General features: G+C 35.9%; 1 protein-coding gene and 1 pseudogene across 11 annotated transcripts in view; one reads left to right on the plus strand and one right to left on the minus strand.

The window, feature by feature from the left end:
- The first annotated feature begins 740 nt into the window (after positions 1-740).
- LOC144439875 (sepiapterin reductase pseudogene) lies at positions 741-1,580 on the plus strand (annotated as a pseudogene).
- A 5,482-nt stretch (positions 1,581-7,062) lies between these two features.
- The window catches only part of LOC144440219 (rho guanine nucleotide exchange factor 11-like), a 145,102-nt gene continuing 134,234 nt past the window's right edge, over positions 7,063-17,930 (minus strand). For 10 of the 11 annotated variants that reach the window (XM_078129528.1, XM_078129535.1, XM_078129533.1 and 7 more), the window contains 10 exons: positions 17,389-17,567; positions 16,651-16,726; positions 16,208-16,378; positions 15,198-15,432; positions 14,199-14,484; positions 13,474-13,615; positions 12,407-12,531; positions 10,175-10,457; positions 9,025-9,126; positions 7,063-8,071 (listed from right to left, as the gene is read on the minus strand). In XM_078129528.1, coding sequence (XP_077985654.1) covers positions 9,032-9,126; positions 10,175-10,457; positions 12,407-12,531; positions 13,474-13,615; positions 14,199-14,484; positions 15,198-15,432; positions 16,208-16,378; positions 16,651-16,726; positions 17,389-17,567 — 1,592 coding nt within the window. In that variant the 3' untranslated portion in view covers positions 7,063-8,071; positions 9,025-9,031. The remainder of the gene's footprint in view (positions 8,072-9,024; positions 9,127-10,174; positions 10,458-12,406; positions 12,532-13,473; positions 13,616-14,198; positions 14,485-15,197; positions 15,433-16,207; positions 16,379-16,650; positions 16,727-17,388; positions 17,568-17,930) is intronic. The other variant, XM_078129534.1, reaches the window with a different exon arrangement.

Here is a 17,930-nt window from a genome sequence, read left to right on the forward strand (position 1 = left end):
ACCTGCAAACGTCAATAAATTAGAGGTTGAATTTTAATGCTCGACTTGTTTGAAACCCTTTTATGGGTATTTTGATAGGTTTGTGTACGTAAATTAAAGTATATGACGTCTAAAATGAGTTTTTTTAAAATAAAATTCGCACAATATGTTGCTTCTTTCGATCCACTCTACTCTAGTGAAATGTAAATGTCAAAGTCCAAAGTTTGATCGTCTTCAACAACTATTTAGAGATATATGTAGTTAGTCTGACGATATTTGAAAATACTTTAATTAGCCTAAACAAAAAAAATTGTTTGGTTCCGGTTACCCGACCTCACCCAGTTTTTCACTGCCAACCGTAGACTATTATTGCGCCTATTCGAGAGAAAAAATAAAATCGCGAAAATCGTGAAGTCCCGCTAGAATGAATGGATGGATGGATGGATGCGGAAACTGACATCAACTTAAAAAGACAATATAAAACTGTTCTTCCAAACTGTAATGGTTGTACATCTGATGAGAAACTAATAACACAAACCATATGAAAAACAATGGAAAACATAAGTACCTGAACTAGACACTCGAGAATATATATATAAAAAAAAATAAAATAAAAAATCTACCTACCCCACCTATTCTACATGTAAATTGTAAAAATCATTTATTTCAACAGACTGCACGCACGATAGCTGCACTCACAATTGAGACTCGATAACTATACTACCATATGAGGTCATGGGTCATAAACAATGTGATCTGACATGGCGTACCAAAGACTCGGCAAAATGGTCGGTGTGTTCGGAGTCCAATCTTACTGTCTCATTACGGGAGCTAGTAGGGGCATAGGACGAGGGGTTGCCCTAGCACTTGCGGGACGAATAGCACCGAAGTCCGAGATGGTTTTGACGGGTCGGTCGAAAGAGGGACTCGAAGAAACAAAACGGATGTTAGATACAGCGTATGGCGAAAAGATCGAGGTGAACACCTTTGTATGTGACCTGGGTAACATGAAAACTCTCTCCCCGAGTATTCTCAATCTCCTCGGCTGTGAGGACGTCACAAAATTTCAACATGCCATGCTAATCAACAATGCGGGATCAATGGGAGATATCACCAAAACTGTAAAAGAATTCGATAACCCACAAGAGCTGCAGGACTACTTCGGTTTTAACGTCACGTCTGCGATTTATCTGACCTCGAAATTCCTACAAATGTTCAAAAAGACAGACGGGCTTCGCCGCTCTGTTATTAATATTTCAAGTAAGTGTTCTACCGTACCCTACAGGTATACGTCTCTGTATGGCGCTTCAAAAGCTGCTAGAGATATAACGTTTAAAGTCCTTGCACTTGAAGAACCTGACATCCGGGTAATCAACTATTCGCCAGGACCCATCGACACCGACATGTCGGCAGAATACCGTGAAAAACTCGGCGATCCAGAAATGAGGCGATCTGCTGCAGATTTGCAAGAAAAGGGTCGACTGTTATCACCAGAGATGACCGCAAACACTTTGATGAGAGTTCTGGAGGAAGATTCATTTGAAAGTGGAAGTTTGATTGACTATTTTGTTGTCAATCAAGAGACGGATTATCGATTATAGATCGGATTATCGATTATTAGATAAATCCAACTAAATCAATTTCACATTTATTTCAATTTCGCACGTTCAGTTAAAATCGATTCTTTTCATTTCACTTCTTAAGCTTCCATCACATATCAGGGGGCTTATGTTTACGAAAAACAAGCAAACAAACAAACATTAAAATGTATCAATATCGACAAACATGACATATGAACAATAATACCATTACATATTATTATATTATAGCATTACCAATTCCAGTGAATTTTGTGACGTCATCGCTGTACATTATTACTGATAATGTACTCCGTTATTGGGCATCGCGGCCCCGGAACGAGCATAACAATACAAGCTTATGTCCGTAAGGTATTTTTTCGAAAATTATGTTGTTACTTATGATTGTCATTTCCACTGCTTAAAAATACAATGCATTCATGAAACAAATTTGTGTTCACAGCAGTTCATTGAAGTGTATATGTGTGTGTACGTGTACGTACGTGTGTCGCTATGATTAGTATTCAGCTTCCGGGCTGAACATGGCAGACGATGTTCAGCGCTGTGTATATTATATGTTGTTTTGCGTTTCTCGGTCTACAAATTCACTGGAATTGGCAAAACTATAAAATAATAACAATAATGTCGTTCAAAGTTTGCTTTCGTCCATTATGGGCTGGGAGGGCGTACATTATTGTTTAAATATTAATATTAATTATAACTTGTCTTGCAACAAAAATAATTGATATATATAGTGGCCCTATACTATCGTGTGACTTTACAAAATGGTTGAAATACAAGCTCCCCAAGTCTTATTGTAATTTTCGTTAATCACATTATCACTGGTATCTTTCTTGTTTGCAAAGCCCACATCTGTTTGTAAAGAATAATCTCCCAATTGTAATGTATGGACGCTGAAGTTGATTTTCCACTGTTAGTACATCTCTGAAGTGGAGGGTGGGGGTTACTGTATAATTACACATATTAAAATATGGGTGGGGGGAGATAAAGGAGTGCCACCAACGGCAGCAGTTTGATAGTTGTATCATGGCTTGTGAAAACCTAATTTTCATATCAACTGAATCTTTACATTTTGATGGCTGATTCTGTATAAGGGTATTTCAATTGACATGAAGTCAAACTGGTATAAATGTAAAATTAACATGCTGATATCAAACCCATGTATGCATCTGCAATACACGTGCTCAGACACACATACTTACATACATACATACACACACATATCTATATATATATATATATATATATATATATATATATATAACTCTACATATAACTATATATATATATCCATGTATGTATAGATATATGAACACGCACATGCTCAGACACACACACACACACATATATGTAAATATATATAGCCATATATGTATAACTTGTTCCTTATGCATTTCTTTTTCCACATACATCCATCCATACATACATATACACATCCATCCATCTATACATACATACATACATACATCCACATCCATCCATCCACCCACCCATCCTGCCATCCATACACACATACATGTATACCTATGTATTCCAATAGTAATGACTTCACAAATGCTTGATAAAATAAACACAACACACAGAACAGTTTACTTGTATCAACTGTATTTACTTCATAGGCAGATACATAATATACAATAGTTGCTATAGTTACTGTTATCGTCACTGATACCTACTCTGTTCAGTTCACAAAATTGCTCTCCAATACAAATTTTTCAAAGAATTTTTAAATAGCTTTTTTTGCATGAACTACTACAAGGAGAAGAAAAATAATGTAAATGGATCACATACACAAAATGTTTGGTAGTAATAAACAGTTGATTTTAAAGCTCTGCTATAAAATCAACGTATTCTATTCCCTCTTCTGCTAAAAGTTCTAAAACTCTCTGTGTAAGCACACATTTTTATGAACTGATTCTCAAAAGTAAATCTAGTCAATTTAAAAGTAAGAAAAAACCAAAAAAAAAATAACCACAGAAACTAAAGACAACTATATAATAATATCATGATTCACAAATAAACTTTGTATGTTACAGTGACGGGTTTAAATGTTGCAGTCAAATGAACTTGTCCAACTCTACCGATGTTACTATGGTTCTTGTCCAACTCTACCGATGTTACTATGGTTATTGTCCAACTATACTGTTGTTGCTATGGTTATCGTCCAACTATACTGTTGTTTCTATGGTTATTGTCCAATTCTATTGTCTTTGCTATGGTTATTGTCCAATTCTACTGTAGTTGCGATGGTTATTGTCAAACTCTACCAATGTTACTATGGTTATTGTGCAAATCTGTTGTTGCTATGGTTATTGTCCAATTCTACTGTCGTTGATAGGGCGTTGATTCTGTGTATACACCAAGATAATTATAATGTTACTGAATGTGTTAAATCTTTGTTCCTGTTCAAAATGGAGGCATACAGTGAGTGGTATTGTCCTTTTGAAGGACAAATTTAATTTTTAATACATAGGTGTGACAACCCCTGTGAAAACACCCATTTGTAGTTTACTATGTATGGGTGTGCCACCCCCTGTGGAGATCCCTGTGTAAGGGTGTGACACCCAGTGTAAAAGAGTAAAGTTTTTATGAGCATTGCTCATTAGTAAGTGACATGACTGTTTTATCTTGAGTAAACATGCATGATATAAAGATTTCAGCTAGAGGTTATTTTAACATCTGGTGATAATCTGGATTTTGAAATCTCAACATCTATACTCTTGTATTTTCTTGTCTGGTTATACAGTTATCATTTAACAATACTAAGTCCAATCAAAACCTGATGGTCAAATTCAAAATCAGAACAAATATCTTATTTGCATAAATTGTTCAACTTGTCCTTTGTCAGCAAAAACCTCAATGTTATACAGAGAAAAAGTCTGAACATCTCTTACACATATTTACAATGATATTATGACACTGGTAGTTGAGCCTTCGGTTTCCTAAGATAGAACTTAATCTATTGCTCTTTATTGTGGTAGATTACACAAGTGGATCATAGCGATTCCTCTGTTGTACGATTCTAATCACCCTGTGATCAACATAGTGTAAACATTGGAAGTGATATAACAGCACTGTAAGTTGATGAAACTCTAAATAAACTAGTTTTCAGAGATGCCTCCCTACTGAGACTATAATTAAACCAACATCCATTCAATAGCTTATCACTGTTGTATGAACATGTTGCGACAATAGTTTTAGTTTGTGTCTATCTTAGAAAACCGAAGGCTCAACTACCAGGGTGATATTTGTATGGCCTGCAGAATTCATAAAAAAAGATATTGACCATATCTATCCATAGACCCTGGATTTCATTCCTGGGTTTGATTTAGCCAAACTATTACGCTGACAAAATTATTGTTGTGGAGCACTCCACAAATGCTGTTGCTTACAACAACGTGGGGGGTGCCCTCAACAATGAATTGTTCAGTGTGTCAAAAGCATATGTCCTGAAAAGCAAAGCATATATTCTCTAAACCAAAGCAAATGCAGAACATCAAGACAGCGGGATTACTGGCATTATGAAAAGTTTACTTCGCAATTCTCGCTACCTGCAATAGCATTTTATCTCATGTGAGATGGTCAATATAGAACAAGATCGATATAATCTCGCACATACTATAGTTATGCATGTGTCACACTTTGACTGGAAGTCACGTTGTCGACTTGGAATTTGAATGATCACTATTTTATGATGAGCCTAAGCGGTCAAATCCTATTTCAGATATCGAGAATCAAAAACCCATTATTGTATACTCCAAATGGAAATAAATGACAATTCATTGGAGGACAGTTAATGTAACATTTCTTGGTCAGCGCAATTAGCAGTTGGTAGAGCAGGACAGTTGGATCAGCAAATTGATTAGCACAACAATCGATTGAGCATTTGGTAGGTATGACAGTTGTGTTCAATATTTGCTGGACAGGACAATTGATTCAGCATTTTATCAGTATTTATCTTGGTCTGACGTGAAGGTATATTTCATATTCACATGGATAACATACAACAACTTTTAAAATATCCTGTTTTTTTTCCATCATTTTGTAAGAAAAGCTCTAACCCCCCCCCCCCCCCAAATAAAGTGATAAAGTGTAGTTGTCTGACCCATCACACAATACTACAGACTGAGAAAGTAATAATGCAGTCCAATTATGATGATTTTAAACAATTCATTGTGTATTCCAAAATGTATAGTTTTTGTTTTTTTAAACAATGATTTGGGTTTACTAGTATCACATAGAAAATTCCTGGTGTCATGGATAGGTCACAATTTGGGGCAAGGCTAGTAAACGCAATAATTTGACATGATCTATCATGATACCAGTATGACACCAAACCCTCACGAGGTTCCATCCATATTAACATAATGGAGCTCTTGAATAAAATGTACATTTGAAGAATAAGTGATGATTAACATCACCTTAGGTTGAAAACGGGGAATAATTTTCCACCTGGGGAAGCAGTAGCCATTTGGAATCAACCCACACTTTATAACATCCCTGCTTAATTTCTCCTGCCTGCTTGGTGACTGTGAGTGGTACTTCGATCTAGTCTGCACTGCACTGACCATTTGGTTGATATCAAATTGCTGGTAAGCCTTTTAACGAGTGACTCAAAACGACTGTTTAGGAACGGCTTTCACAAACTAAAATGAAAATTATCCTCTTGGCAACACTTCATTGCCTCAGTTGTTGTTCTAGTAGATAGATCAAAGCAGTTTTACTGTCTGTACACAGTGGGAGAATAATTAATATCAACAGCTGTAGCTGAAAAAGTTGACATGACCAGGTCGGAGAACCCAAATTTGAAGTTAAATTTAAGCCCTGACTTATCATTCACTTCATTGCAGAAGGATTAAATTTGTTGCCAGTGAAACTTTGTGGCGTCTCCAACAAAAACGAAACGGAAAATATCGACAAAGGAACTTTGAAAATAGGAAAGTATAACTAAAACCATGCAAGGAAAGTTCTGTTTCAGAGAAAATTTGACGATAAAGTGCTTTATGTTGTCTGGTTTACATTGTATATAATTACTGGAGTATTCAGTATTGTGAATTTCATGAAAACTTCTGTACAAAAGCAATGTTTTGCTAACACGGACTGTTCAGATTAAAAACACATAATTTGATATCCTGTATCACAAAAGACTATACCTTGAACAAGGACCATAAATTTGCATATGATACAATTGTGTAAGCTCTCCTTGTATGTCTTCAAGCTACCATCACTGTTTGAAGAATTCCTGTTATATTTGAAAGTTGTCGCATTCTTGCCAAAGCAATTCTTATATTAACCCCTACATCACACAAGAGTTAGAGAGCGTCATCATTTGAAATATTCATGACTAACAGAGAATGTTAGGGTTGAAAAAAAAAACACCATCCAAAATAGACCCTGCTACGTTTCCAAGTGACAGTGATTTTTTTTTAAAGTGAAAATCTTCTACTACCCCCACCCCTACCCCCACTCCCCCAACACCTGAAAACCCTCCATCCCCAGAGTAAAGAACCAATTGAGAGTACAACTTTTGATTGCTATCAAGGAATATATTTACATGTCAGCATAAGATACACAGACTTAGATAAGACTTCTTGGAAGTCTTATATATACATAAACAAATTGGGAATCATCTGTATATCGGACCCACAAAAAGGTATACCAACTTTCAGCCTGCTAAAAAAACACAAATTGTTTCAGAACATCAAAATTTTCACAATTCTTCTGCTCTTGTTTACTCATTTATAAATACATATTTTTTTCTTCAAAATACTGCAGTTAAATGTAATCTGCTGCAGATCAAACTACGATCAATAATTCAAATATATGAAAACACTTTCTGTATAGTATGTGCAGCACATTTCAAAATGGCCGCTAGAGTCAGAACAGTGCCCTCAAGAGTTCAACAATGTGAATACTTTTGTTTTTAGTTGTAGTTGCCTATGTAATAGCTATGACAAATTAAAAGTTAAATGATGCTTAGCAATTGTCTTTCTTTTTTAATGAAACACCATTGCGGCACTGAGAAAAACACTGCAAAAGCTGACAACTCATAAATTTGGATATATGTTTGAAGGATTCTGATTGACCATTGAGCACAGCAGCAACATATATTGTTACTAGAATCAACTAGCAAGCCAAATCCCAAAAGAGAAAAAAAAAATTCTGTGTACCTATCCATCATAATGTATATCTACAACAACAAACTAAACATCTGTAACTTGACCCCTGACCTCCCAACCCAACAAAATAGACAGGTTCATTCCATAATTTGACATCACACATGATTAGAACCCTACAGTACATTTCATCGGAGCTGCTAAGTACATTTCATTTTTTTTTCATATTCTTTTTTTCTCATAATGGCACACATTAAGGAGATATATTTGGTTCTTGAGCTGAATAATGCTACCCTTGGCTGCATTTTGTGGACCAACTCAGTGTCCTCTCCTGGCAGTTTTCTATGCTTGCATCACCCATTTCTTCCTATAGATATTCTGCAGAACAAAGGTTAAAATTAAACTCGTTAGTTTTGGGATATCGTTTAAGTGAAAGTTGGTAATATTCTGCAGACCTATCTTGGTACACAATTGTTTGCACTTCACTGAGGTGGAGTATTCCCAATCCATGGCTATCTCCCCAGTCTAAACATACAATTTACTACACTGTACTAATATGGGTGTTTGCGTCTTAAGAATCAGATGGTAAATTGCTGGATGTCAGATGGTTCGATAACCTCCCTATCTCAGAGTGACCATTTCTATGACAAGGAGTGCATACAATGATGTTCGACCAACTGTATCTCTTAGTCTGTCTCAAGCTGTGCTAAAACTACCTACATGTTTCTCTATTAATCACAGTGTAATCTTTCACTCCCTGATGTTTAATTGAAACACATTGTTAATAAGACCAAAACTGGCTAGTCATTACACAGATAATGACACATATACACTCACTCACTTCACTCACAAGGTAAACAAACAACTCCAATAATTGATATTAAATTAGTAATTAGAACACAATACAACACTGCAACTTTGTTTACTAGTATCATACCAGATTAGATATCCCAGTGTCCCTATCCTGATGACTCTACTTAAAACACCACTGGTGAAATGTACACGAAATAAACATCAGGGAGTGAAAGATTACACTATGATCAATAGAGAATCTTGCTGCTAGTAGGTAGTTTCAGCACAGCTTGAGACAGGCTAAGAAATACAGTTGGTCGAACATTGCTGTATCAAGATTATTGAAATTAGGAACAATTGCACAAAGTTACATAAGCTCAATAAATCGAAGGCTTGATTACCAGATTAACACTTTATCAGCTTTATAGTTGATTTGACTCATCTCTCTCTATAAACACATGTAACTATCAATCGACTACACATTCATTGCAATCATTGCACGTATGATACATGCGGAGATAGCGGAACACAAATCTAACCTTAATATCAAAAACTCTCTGATCTATTTAAGTTAGTGGTGTCTTCACTGACGGATGATGCATCAAGGCTTTCTGGTGGTGGCATATTACAGGGTGATTGCGCTATAGCAGGATAGAAAACAAACATGAGTACTCGGTTAATTTATATGACTTTACATCGTGGATATGTATGGGTGATGAATTGATTGCTCTACTCTTTGTCTCATATGATCACACATGGACATACCCATGCATTCAGACACATACTCATTATAATACACATACATAAACTCATACAAACACTCATTCATGCACATACTTGTACAGACATTTACACAAACCCACCCACACATACATACTGTGTCAGACTCTCAAGTAAGCTACAGTTGCCAATAACATCAACCATCAATTCTTTATGACATAACTGTACACACGTACACAAAAACATGTACATGTATGCATACATAAACACATACCGGTACATACATACATACATACATACATACATACACACACACACACACACACACACACACACACACACACACACACACACATTCACACATGCATCCAAACACAGAGTCTAAGTCATCCCCTTCCTCTATCTTGCACTCTCTCTGATAGCATCATTGATAACAAAATGAGATTACCTTTCAACTACGTATGATATATGAATAATGAATGGATGGATGGACACGAGTATTAATTTACAAGCAAAGCCATTGGATAACACAATATTTCAATTAAGGGAAACCCATGACATTACCTATGATATAACCATTGTACTTAAACGTACAGCATTATGAAGTGTCCTTATCAAGGTAACACTGTTGTTATGGTAACAGTTGCCATGTTTACCTGCATCTTCCCCAATATACTTATACATTAAGGTATCATATTCAGGATAATAGTTGTTATGATAATTATTACTATGGTTACTTGTTGCTATGGGAACAATTGCTATTGTTAACGGTTTCTCCCCAATACACTTATACTCAGTATGAACAACTATAAGGTATCCTATGGTAACAGTTGCTCTGGTTACTTGTTGCTACAGGAACAGTTGCTATTGTTAACTGTTTCTTCCCCAAGACACTTATACTCGGTATGAAAAACTACAAGGTATCTTATTATGGTAACAGTTGCTAAGGGTACTTGTTGCTATGGTTACCTGATTCTTCCCCTGAGGATTCTCGTTGATGATAATCTTCAATTTCTTCATAGTCATGTCCATCTGCTGAGGATGAACCCACTGACAGGAAACTGTTGGGCCGACTACCTCTAATCTGACTATTAGGGGAGTCAGATAAGTGCCTATGTATGACTGGTGACTCTGTATCCGATATTGATAAAGTTTTCACTTCTTCTGTAATGTTTTGGAGTTCACTTTCTTCTGTTTGTTTATGCTCCAGGTCTTTCCTTCGTCTTTCTTGTTTTTCTTCTGCCAATGCTCCCTGCAAATAGAGATACCGTTACAGTGCTTCCAATCGAAGAACGAACGATAATCTATCGCAACATATTGATACATTACCAAATTAGGTCTGTGTCTTTGTACTGAATTTAGTAGGGTCAGATCAAAGATGTGCCACAATTGTATGTGTGTGTCATTACTGATAATTTCAAATTTGTTGCATCTTACAGTTACCGAGGTTTGTTGTCTAATACATCACTCAGTACATCTAAGCATAACGATATCTACTTTGCTGCTGAGTAGGCAATGCTGTGACTACAATATAGCTAAATCTATAGCTAAAGTTTCCGGCTGAATGAAGAAAAATATTGGGGAATAACATAAATATACCAGTGCCAGTAATATGAAAGAAAAATCAGGGAAAGTAATGGTAATTTTGAGTGTTTTGACTCATATTTCAAACACAGCAGAAGCAGTGATGTAGACACGCGTTGTCGTGACATAGAATGACCAGAGTATGTATTCCGTATTTTTTGTTCTATGGGCTCATGTGCTTGATGAGGGATGTAAGGGTACCTAAAAAGGGTATCTGCGACTTGGAAGTGCGACTCGCACAAAAGTAAAAAATAGCGCAAATATTGCGTTGTCGCACAACTTCATGTTCAGGGCAATGATAGATATATAATTTTTTGAAGATTTAAAGTTGTAACCAAAACAAAATTTTCATACCTAATTTCCATCATCATAATCCAGCCATCCTATGTTGGAAGTGTACAAGACAAGTATAGCAACATCCTAATCAAACTTTAAAGGGATGTGTCTACAAGGTTTTGTACTTCTTTATTTTTTAAAATCAATTTGGAACCAAGTCATACCAATGTAACAGGTTTATCTTTCTTGGTTGTCTTATTGTAATATTGTAAAAGCCAGCTACATTCAGTTTATATGGGTAGGTGATGAAACAGCTGTCTTACAATATATTACATAATCCAGTCATAAACCAAACTGGCCATGCTGCAGGCTTTACCACCAGAGGAAATAGTAAAGTAAACATTATAGTTAATTAACAATGTACTGTTCTCACTGTGTCAGCTATTAATGAGGACAAATCTACACATTCTCAACAAAGTTAAGCTCAATCTACTGGGTAATTTCAGAGTTGAAGATTTTTGAGGAAAAGCAATGACAAAGAATAACACTTCTAGAAACATCTCACCAAGTTTCAAACTCATTCACTTAGTAGTTTTTGAGATATAAGTTTTTGACCAAAATTCACATTTTTACACCTTAATTCCATATCACTCATGGAATCATGGTATGCTTAACATATCTTTGTCCATACATCCCTAAATGCATTTCCATTAAATTTCAGCCCAATCTGCTAAGTAGTTTTGGAATTATAGATTTTTAACCAAAAAGACACATTTTCAGCCCTAATTTGCATATCACTGATGGAATCATCATTTCATTAACAAATCTTACTTTACACCCCCTAAAGAATGTTCCCACCAAATTTCGCACCAATCTGCCCAGTAGTTTCTGAGTTTAAGTTTTTTGACCCAAATCACACACCTGTGATGCGATCATTTTGATTTGAACAATTTCCCAACTAGACACCCAAGGTAATGGCCCCACCAAATATCATGGCAATCGGTTCAACAGTTTTTGACTTTAAGTTGTTTACACACACACACACACACACACACACACACACACACACACACACACACACACACACACACACACACACACACACACAGACACTTTGCCATGCCTATAGCACTACTGAACCTTCAGTTCAGTTGTGCTAAAAATGACGTCTACGATCGGTCGTACGTCATTTTTTTACTTTTGTGCGAGTCGAACTTCCAAGTCGCAGTTACCCTTTTTAGCTACTATGATATAACCGGCTTGATAATAATAATTATAATAATAATAATAATAATAATAATAATAATAATAATAATAATAATAATAATAAAAAGTACTTACCAACAACCTTGTAAGGTTATCTGTTAAAGCTTTGGAAATGTTGATAATTTTAGTATTTAAAGATAGTGATGGCGAATGCTGTCCCCAGTCACCCCCAGACTGACGATTGGACCGACTTACTGGTGCTAGCAAAATAAACAAAAATATACCAACGTGAATTTTTACAACTCATACCATCAAAGTAAAGCGTTTTCTGTATATACACTGTACCACAATTATTTATAGCAGCCATATCAAGTGTAAAGGTATACTGTTTCATTTGCTAACTGACCACATTAAAAAAGGCCACATGCAAGGCTTGTAAATATACCAATTGAAAGAGTACACTTTACACTGATATGAATGCTGTGAAGGAGTGTAGCACATAGAGAAAGTGCTTTACTTCAGTGTTACTTGTTGTACATAATGCTTTCATACACTGTAATGATTTCTGTGCTAAAACTGTTTACCAGTTAAGGTTAAATGCAACTCCGGGGTTCACTTTCCCTGAAATTCAAAGTTATCTAAAATCTTTCCACAAATTTTGCCATGGGAAAGCTTGTTCTGGTCCTTTTGAAATAGCAAAATAAATTTGGAGGTCCATTGTGTTATTTTCAAGGAAAGCCACTTTATGATTAAATAAATTTTGTGCAATTTCCAAAAAACACTAAATCAAAACTTTTTTTCACACCCATTGTTCTAGAAGCTGGTCAGTGTTGCATCATGGGAGTCAGTACACATGAATATGTATTAGATGACAAATGAATATGCATGATTCCAAAGTTCTTATTACTGTCAGATAACCATGAATTTGAAAGTAATAAGCACTTAGGAATCGAAAAGTAATAAGCACTTAGGAATCATGCATATTCATTTCAATTTGACGTTTCTTGGCACACAAGCAAAATTTATGTGAGGTGAAATCATGAAATTACTTGCAAGAACTCAAAGTTATGAAAATATGTTTATTTCCTTGAATTGAAAGACTATACAATCCCTACTGTCTTAGTAAGTACATAGGATTCAGTAGGCCATAGCTTCTTTTCTCATACATACTTTAAAATCGTTGTTAATATCAAGTAACTTACATGATGATTCTTTAGGTGGGATACTTGGTATACCATCCATGTGTTCATTGATTGTCTGTGTCAGTCTGTTACTGTGTAGCATTAATTCGTGGACTAAGTCCGTGGAGTCCGCTACTTTCTCTTCTTCTATGATAGGTGTTTTCTGAAAGCAAAAATAATGTGAATACCATTTGTAATATGACTGAAATGTCTATACGTACACCATTTATATCATTCTGTAGTGAACAGAAGGAGGAGCAAAAAATTACAGGTTGGGAGAAACAGGACTACACAAAAGTTAATTCACAAGGTATTCTTTCCCCATACTCCTGTGGAGACATGATGGGCAAATGGTTAGACTGGCCCGAGCCCCATTGCTGCCATTTGTTTCTCAGTTGCTAAAGTCCTTGGGCAAGATTTGAACAACAACAACAACTCCCCCCCTCCCCGGTAATTATTGAAGGCTTCCTATTTTTGAGTACTGTGCCTCAGTCAACTCAGCTGTATATTTTGGGGACCTGGTAGGATAGAGCTTGCAATATGAATGCTTTAATTCTATGTGCTTATAGAGGCTGCAATGGACTGTATGCTCCCTAGGGAGTTGAAGAAGTATAAAGGGCCGTTGTGCCGCCATTGACCCATGCCAGGGGTAATAATTGTAAAGCGCTTTGAGCACAGAGTGGGAAAGCACTATATTAAAAACCAACATTATTATTATTACATTACAATAATACAAGGCTTCTTACCGATTCCATGTTTGCACTGTTCATAGGTACCCCCAGTATTTCAGCAAGTATTCTATTCTTCTCTTCTAGTGCCTTGTGTAACGTTTCATCTGTTTGTTTGAGTCTTTCCAATGGTGTGGACAATGCTTCAGCTTTCTCAATGTTTGCTTGGTGGTTTATAACCACTATATCACTAGGGTTAATTAACTCCGGTGGATTTTTAATTTCTAATGCTTTCTCAATCACAACAGTGTCTAAATTGTCCATACTTCGACTTTTGTTCTTCTCATTTATCTTCTCAGTGTCCCTGAAAAATCAATTAAAAAACACACACACACAAAAAAGACATTGTAAATAGCTAAAAATATTTGGAATGAAAATTACTTGAATAAGTTTAGGATAACGTTCAATGAAAACTCTAATCGCAACAATCATGGCCGACAACACCTGGAAGTACAAATATACAGTTTTTGCAATATATGACATATTTAGAAACAGTATCAGGAATAGATAGGAATTAATTGAGTTTCAAAGTTTATGTTTTCAGTAAAAGTGACAAGTCTTGCATGGTCTCAGGGCTTTGAAAGCCATTGTGTGGTATACACTAGTGTGGCCTTCTAATATTTAAAGTGAACACAACTCCAGGAAAGAAGAGCATTTTTGTCAACTTTGGTTTCTGGAGAGTCATTTCATAATTACACATCACATAACTATTCCTGACAAGTGTATTTTATCGTTGAATGAAATAATCATGAATATTCATGTTCTGTATATTATATATGCATGTCTGCTGACTCCCATGATGCAATGCATCAATGGTAAGGACCTCCCACTGAACAATGAATGAAAAACAAGTTTCAACTTGGTTTTTGACAAGGGCACAATATAAGTGATGTAAAATCATGAAATCTCTCTAGAACCCAAAGTTACGAAAATGTCTTTATTTCTTATATCTTGCAGTGATGCCCCCCCCCCCTTAATATTTTGACTCCCTAAAAGATTAGTGACAATGACACTCACATGAGACCCTCTGTCCTCTCTTCCTCAGCTTCATTTATATCTGGGGGAGGAGGAAGTATACTTGGTGCCGTTACCACTTTAGCGCCCCTCCTCCTGTTTCCTTGATACTTCATCCCTTCAGACGTACGTGTAATGACATCAGACCACGTTTTACGTTCACTACTTGTACCCGCTACAAGTTCATAGATCTGAGGTCCAAGTTGAGATGTACTCACCAGGAAAAAGGCTTTCTTGTCTACAGAGAGGGCACAAAAAAAAAAAAAAAAAAAAAAAAAAATTAGCTGATATAGGACTAATTTACGAATTGGGTTTGCTTTGGTTTTTTGTACATTAGAGAGTGGTTTATCCTTGACAGTCTCTGCCATATATACATTAGAAGCAAACTCTGCATATTAGATTCATAGCATTCACCAATTAGTAATGTGTGCACTGACTAGCTAAAGTATGTAACTATTACAAAAATTGTGATCATAGAATGGGCGGAATCAATCGTTCTAAACATAGCAGAGAAAAGATATCAGTAAAATTGGGATGATGCAGGTTTTCGATCTGTGAAGATTTGGGGTATATAATATATAATATTTATGATAATATGTGTATATCCTCACCACAAAATGACACTAGAGGGCGTGCTGTATATTTAAAGCTGCAGTAGCTGCAACTGGAACGTTTTTTGAAACTGTTTTGTTAGGTATAATAACTTACTCATATTATTGTACACCCTGAACAGTGTTAAATCACCTGTAGGTAAAGATATTTATGTAGTAGCGCACACAGTATGGTGCGATATATCCATTAAAATTTATTTTGGGGTCTGCCCCCAAAATCAGCGCCCCCAATGCAATCATGGTTTCAACCTATCACTGTACTACTTATGGACAAAAGTATCCTCTAATTAACATGTACAATGTCTAATTATCGGTATTTTGACAATTTTCAGTGAATAGGGTTGTTAGGAGTCTGATCGAAAAAATCACACCCCAGTTATAGCTAGTGTAGGTTTTACTTACCTGTAGCTACATTTCTACAGAGTAAATTTGATAACTTAACAATAGGACTGTGTGTATTTTTCTTCTGTTCTGACATCATCTGTGTCGTTGTACTGTGGAATTTTAAGACATATCTGTTGTCATCTTTTTGTAGCAACACAAGTAGGTCCTCTAGTAACAGTACATGGAGATCTGCAGGATTGAAACAAGTCAGGGTAGAAATTAGATGGTCAAGTCGTGTTCCTACACCAAATGTTACACTGAACAACGCAAGCCAAGGTGAATGTGTTGGAACTAGAAATATGGGATTTATAACCCTGTTTGTTCTACATCATAAGAATGAACATTTGTGTCTTTCCTTCTATTTGAAATAAGAGTCAAACGTTAAAACATCATATCTGCTTGATATACTGGCTTGACAGTGGTTCTGGCAAACATAATTTTCAAACCAATAATTTTCTTACCTATTGATTTGGCACGTCCTAGCCTCCACGTTAAAGGACCATCATGTAGCAGCTTCCTGGCCATGAAATCAATTGACTAAAAGAAAACAAAGAAAAGAAGTTAAGTTATCAAAAAAGAAGTGTGGCTCAATGAAACTGATGGGAAAGAGACAACTTGAATTTCATACTCCATACGATATGTTTGAATTACTACCTTCAGTCTTCAATGTAATTAAATCAAAGATATATCGCTTCCGAAACAGTTTTTACCCCATGGTTGTAAGTACACTGAACAGAGCATATCATAAATTATACCATGCACGAGGCAAGTTGAACAAAAAATACGGAATATATACTCTGGTTGTTCTACATCATGACTACATGTGTCTACATCACTGGTTCTGCTGTCTTCGAAATACGAGTCAAAACGTTCAAATAACTTTCCCCTATTTTTGTTTGGTATTACTGCCGCTGGTATAATTATGTTACTCTCCAATATTTTTCTTCATTCAGCAAGAAAATACCTGTACACAAACACACACTCACATACACACACACACACCACAGGCTTGCATGCACGTGTGTACATGCATACTTCACACATTCGTCTAGCGATTTGTAGTAACAAAGACCCCTTATGTCACTCATATTTCCCTTGGCTGAATGAAGCAAAATATTGGGGAATAACATCTAAATGTTACTTCTCTGACATGGGCCTTTAAGTAATAATATTTTGAGAACACATATAACAAGACATACCCTAAATTCAACTGCAATGGGGTCATTGGATTTTTCAAATGGTGATCTGTCTGTCTTCTTGACAATGTCTCGTAACCGTACTTGGTTCTCGGCTTCTTTAACAGCTGTATTTACATGATCCAGAATCTCCTTACTACAGTCCTTGGCTCTTGATAATTTTGAGTGGTCGGATATTTTTTCTGAAAAATCAAAAAGTAAATTTGTTAGGGATGTGAAAACGTATGAATTAATCTACAATGTCAAAACACAGCTTCTCGTGAACACTGAAAATACAAGAAATACATTGGAATACTTATTAGTTACAAGTATGCTTTCTAATGAAAATCTAGTAGAAAGAGTTTTGTGCCTGTATATCTACACATGTCAGTGTGTGCATGTGCAGTATGTACTATGTGTGTGCACATGTGAGGGTGAGTCTGTGTCAAGACTGTCATGTGAGGGCGAGTCTGTGTCAAGACTGTGTTCATATTAATCTGGCTCTATGTATGTATGTGTGTGTGTGTGAAGTATGCATGAAGCATACACACATGCATGCAAGCATG

Source organism: Glandiceps talaboti, chromosome 9 (assembly GCF_964340395.1).
Source record: "Glandiceps talaboti chromosome 9, keGlaTala1.1, whole genome shotgun sequence".
Classification (NCBI taxonomy): domain Eukaryota; kingdom Metazoa; phylum Hemichordata; class Enteropneusta; family Spengelidae; genus Glandiceps; species Glandiceps talaboti.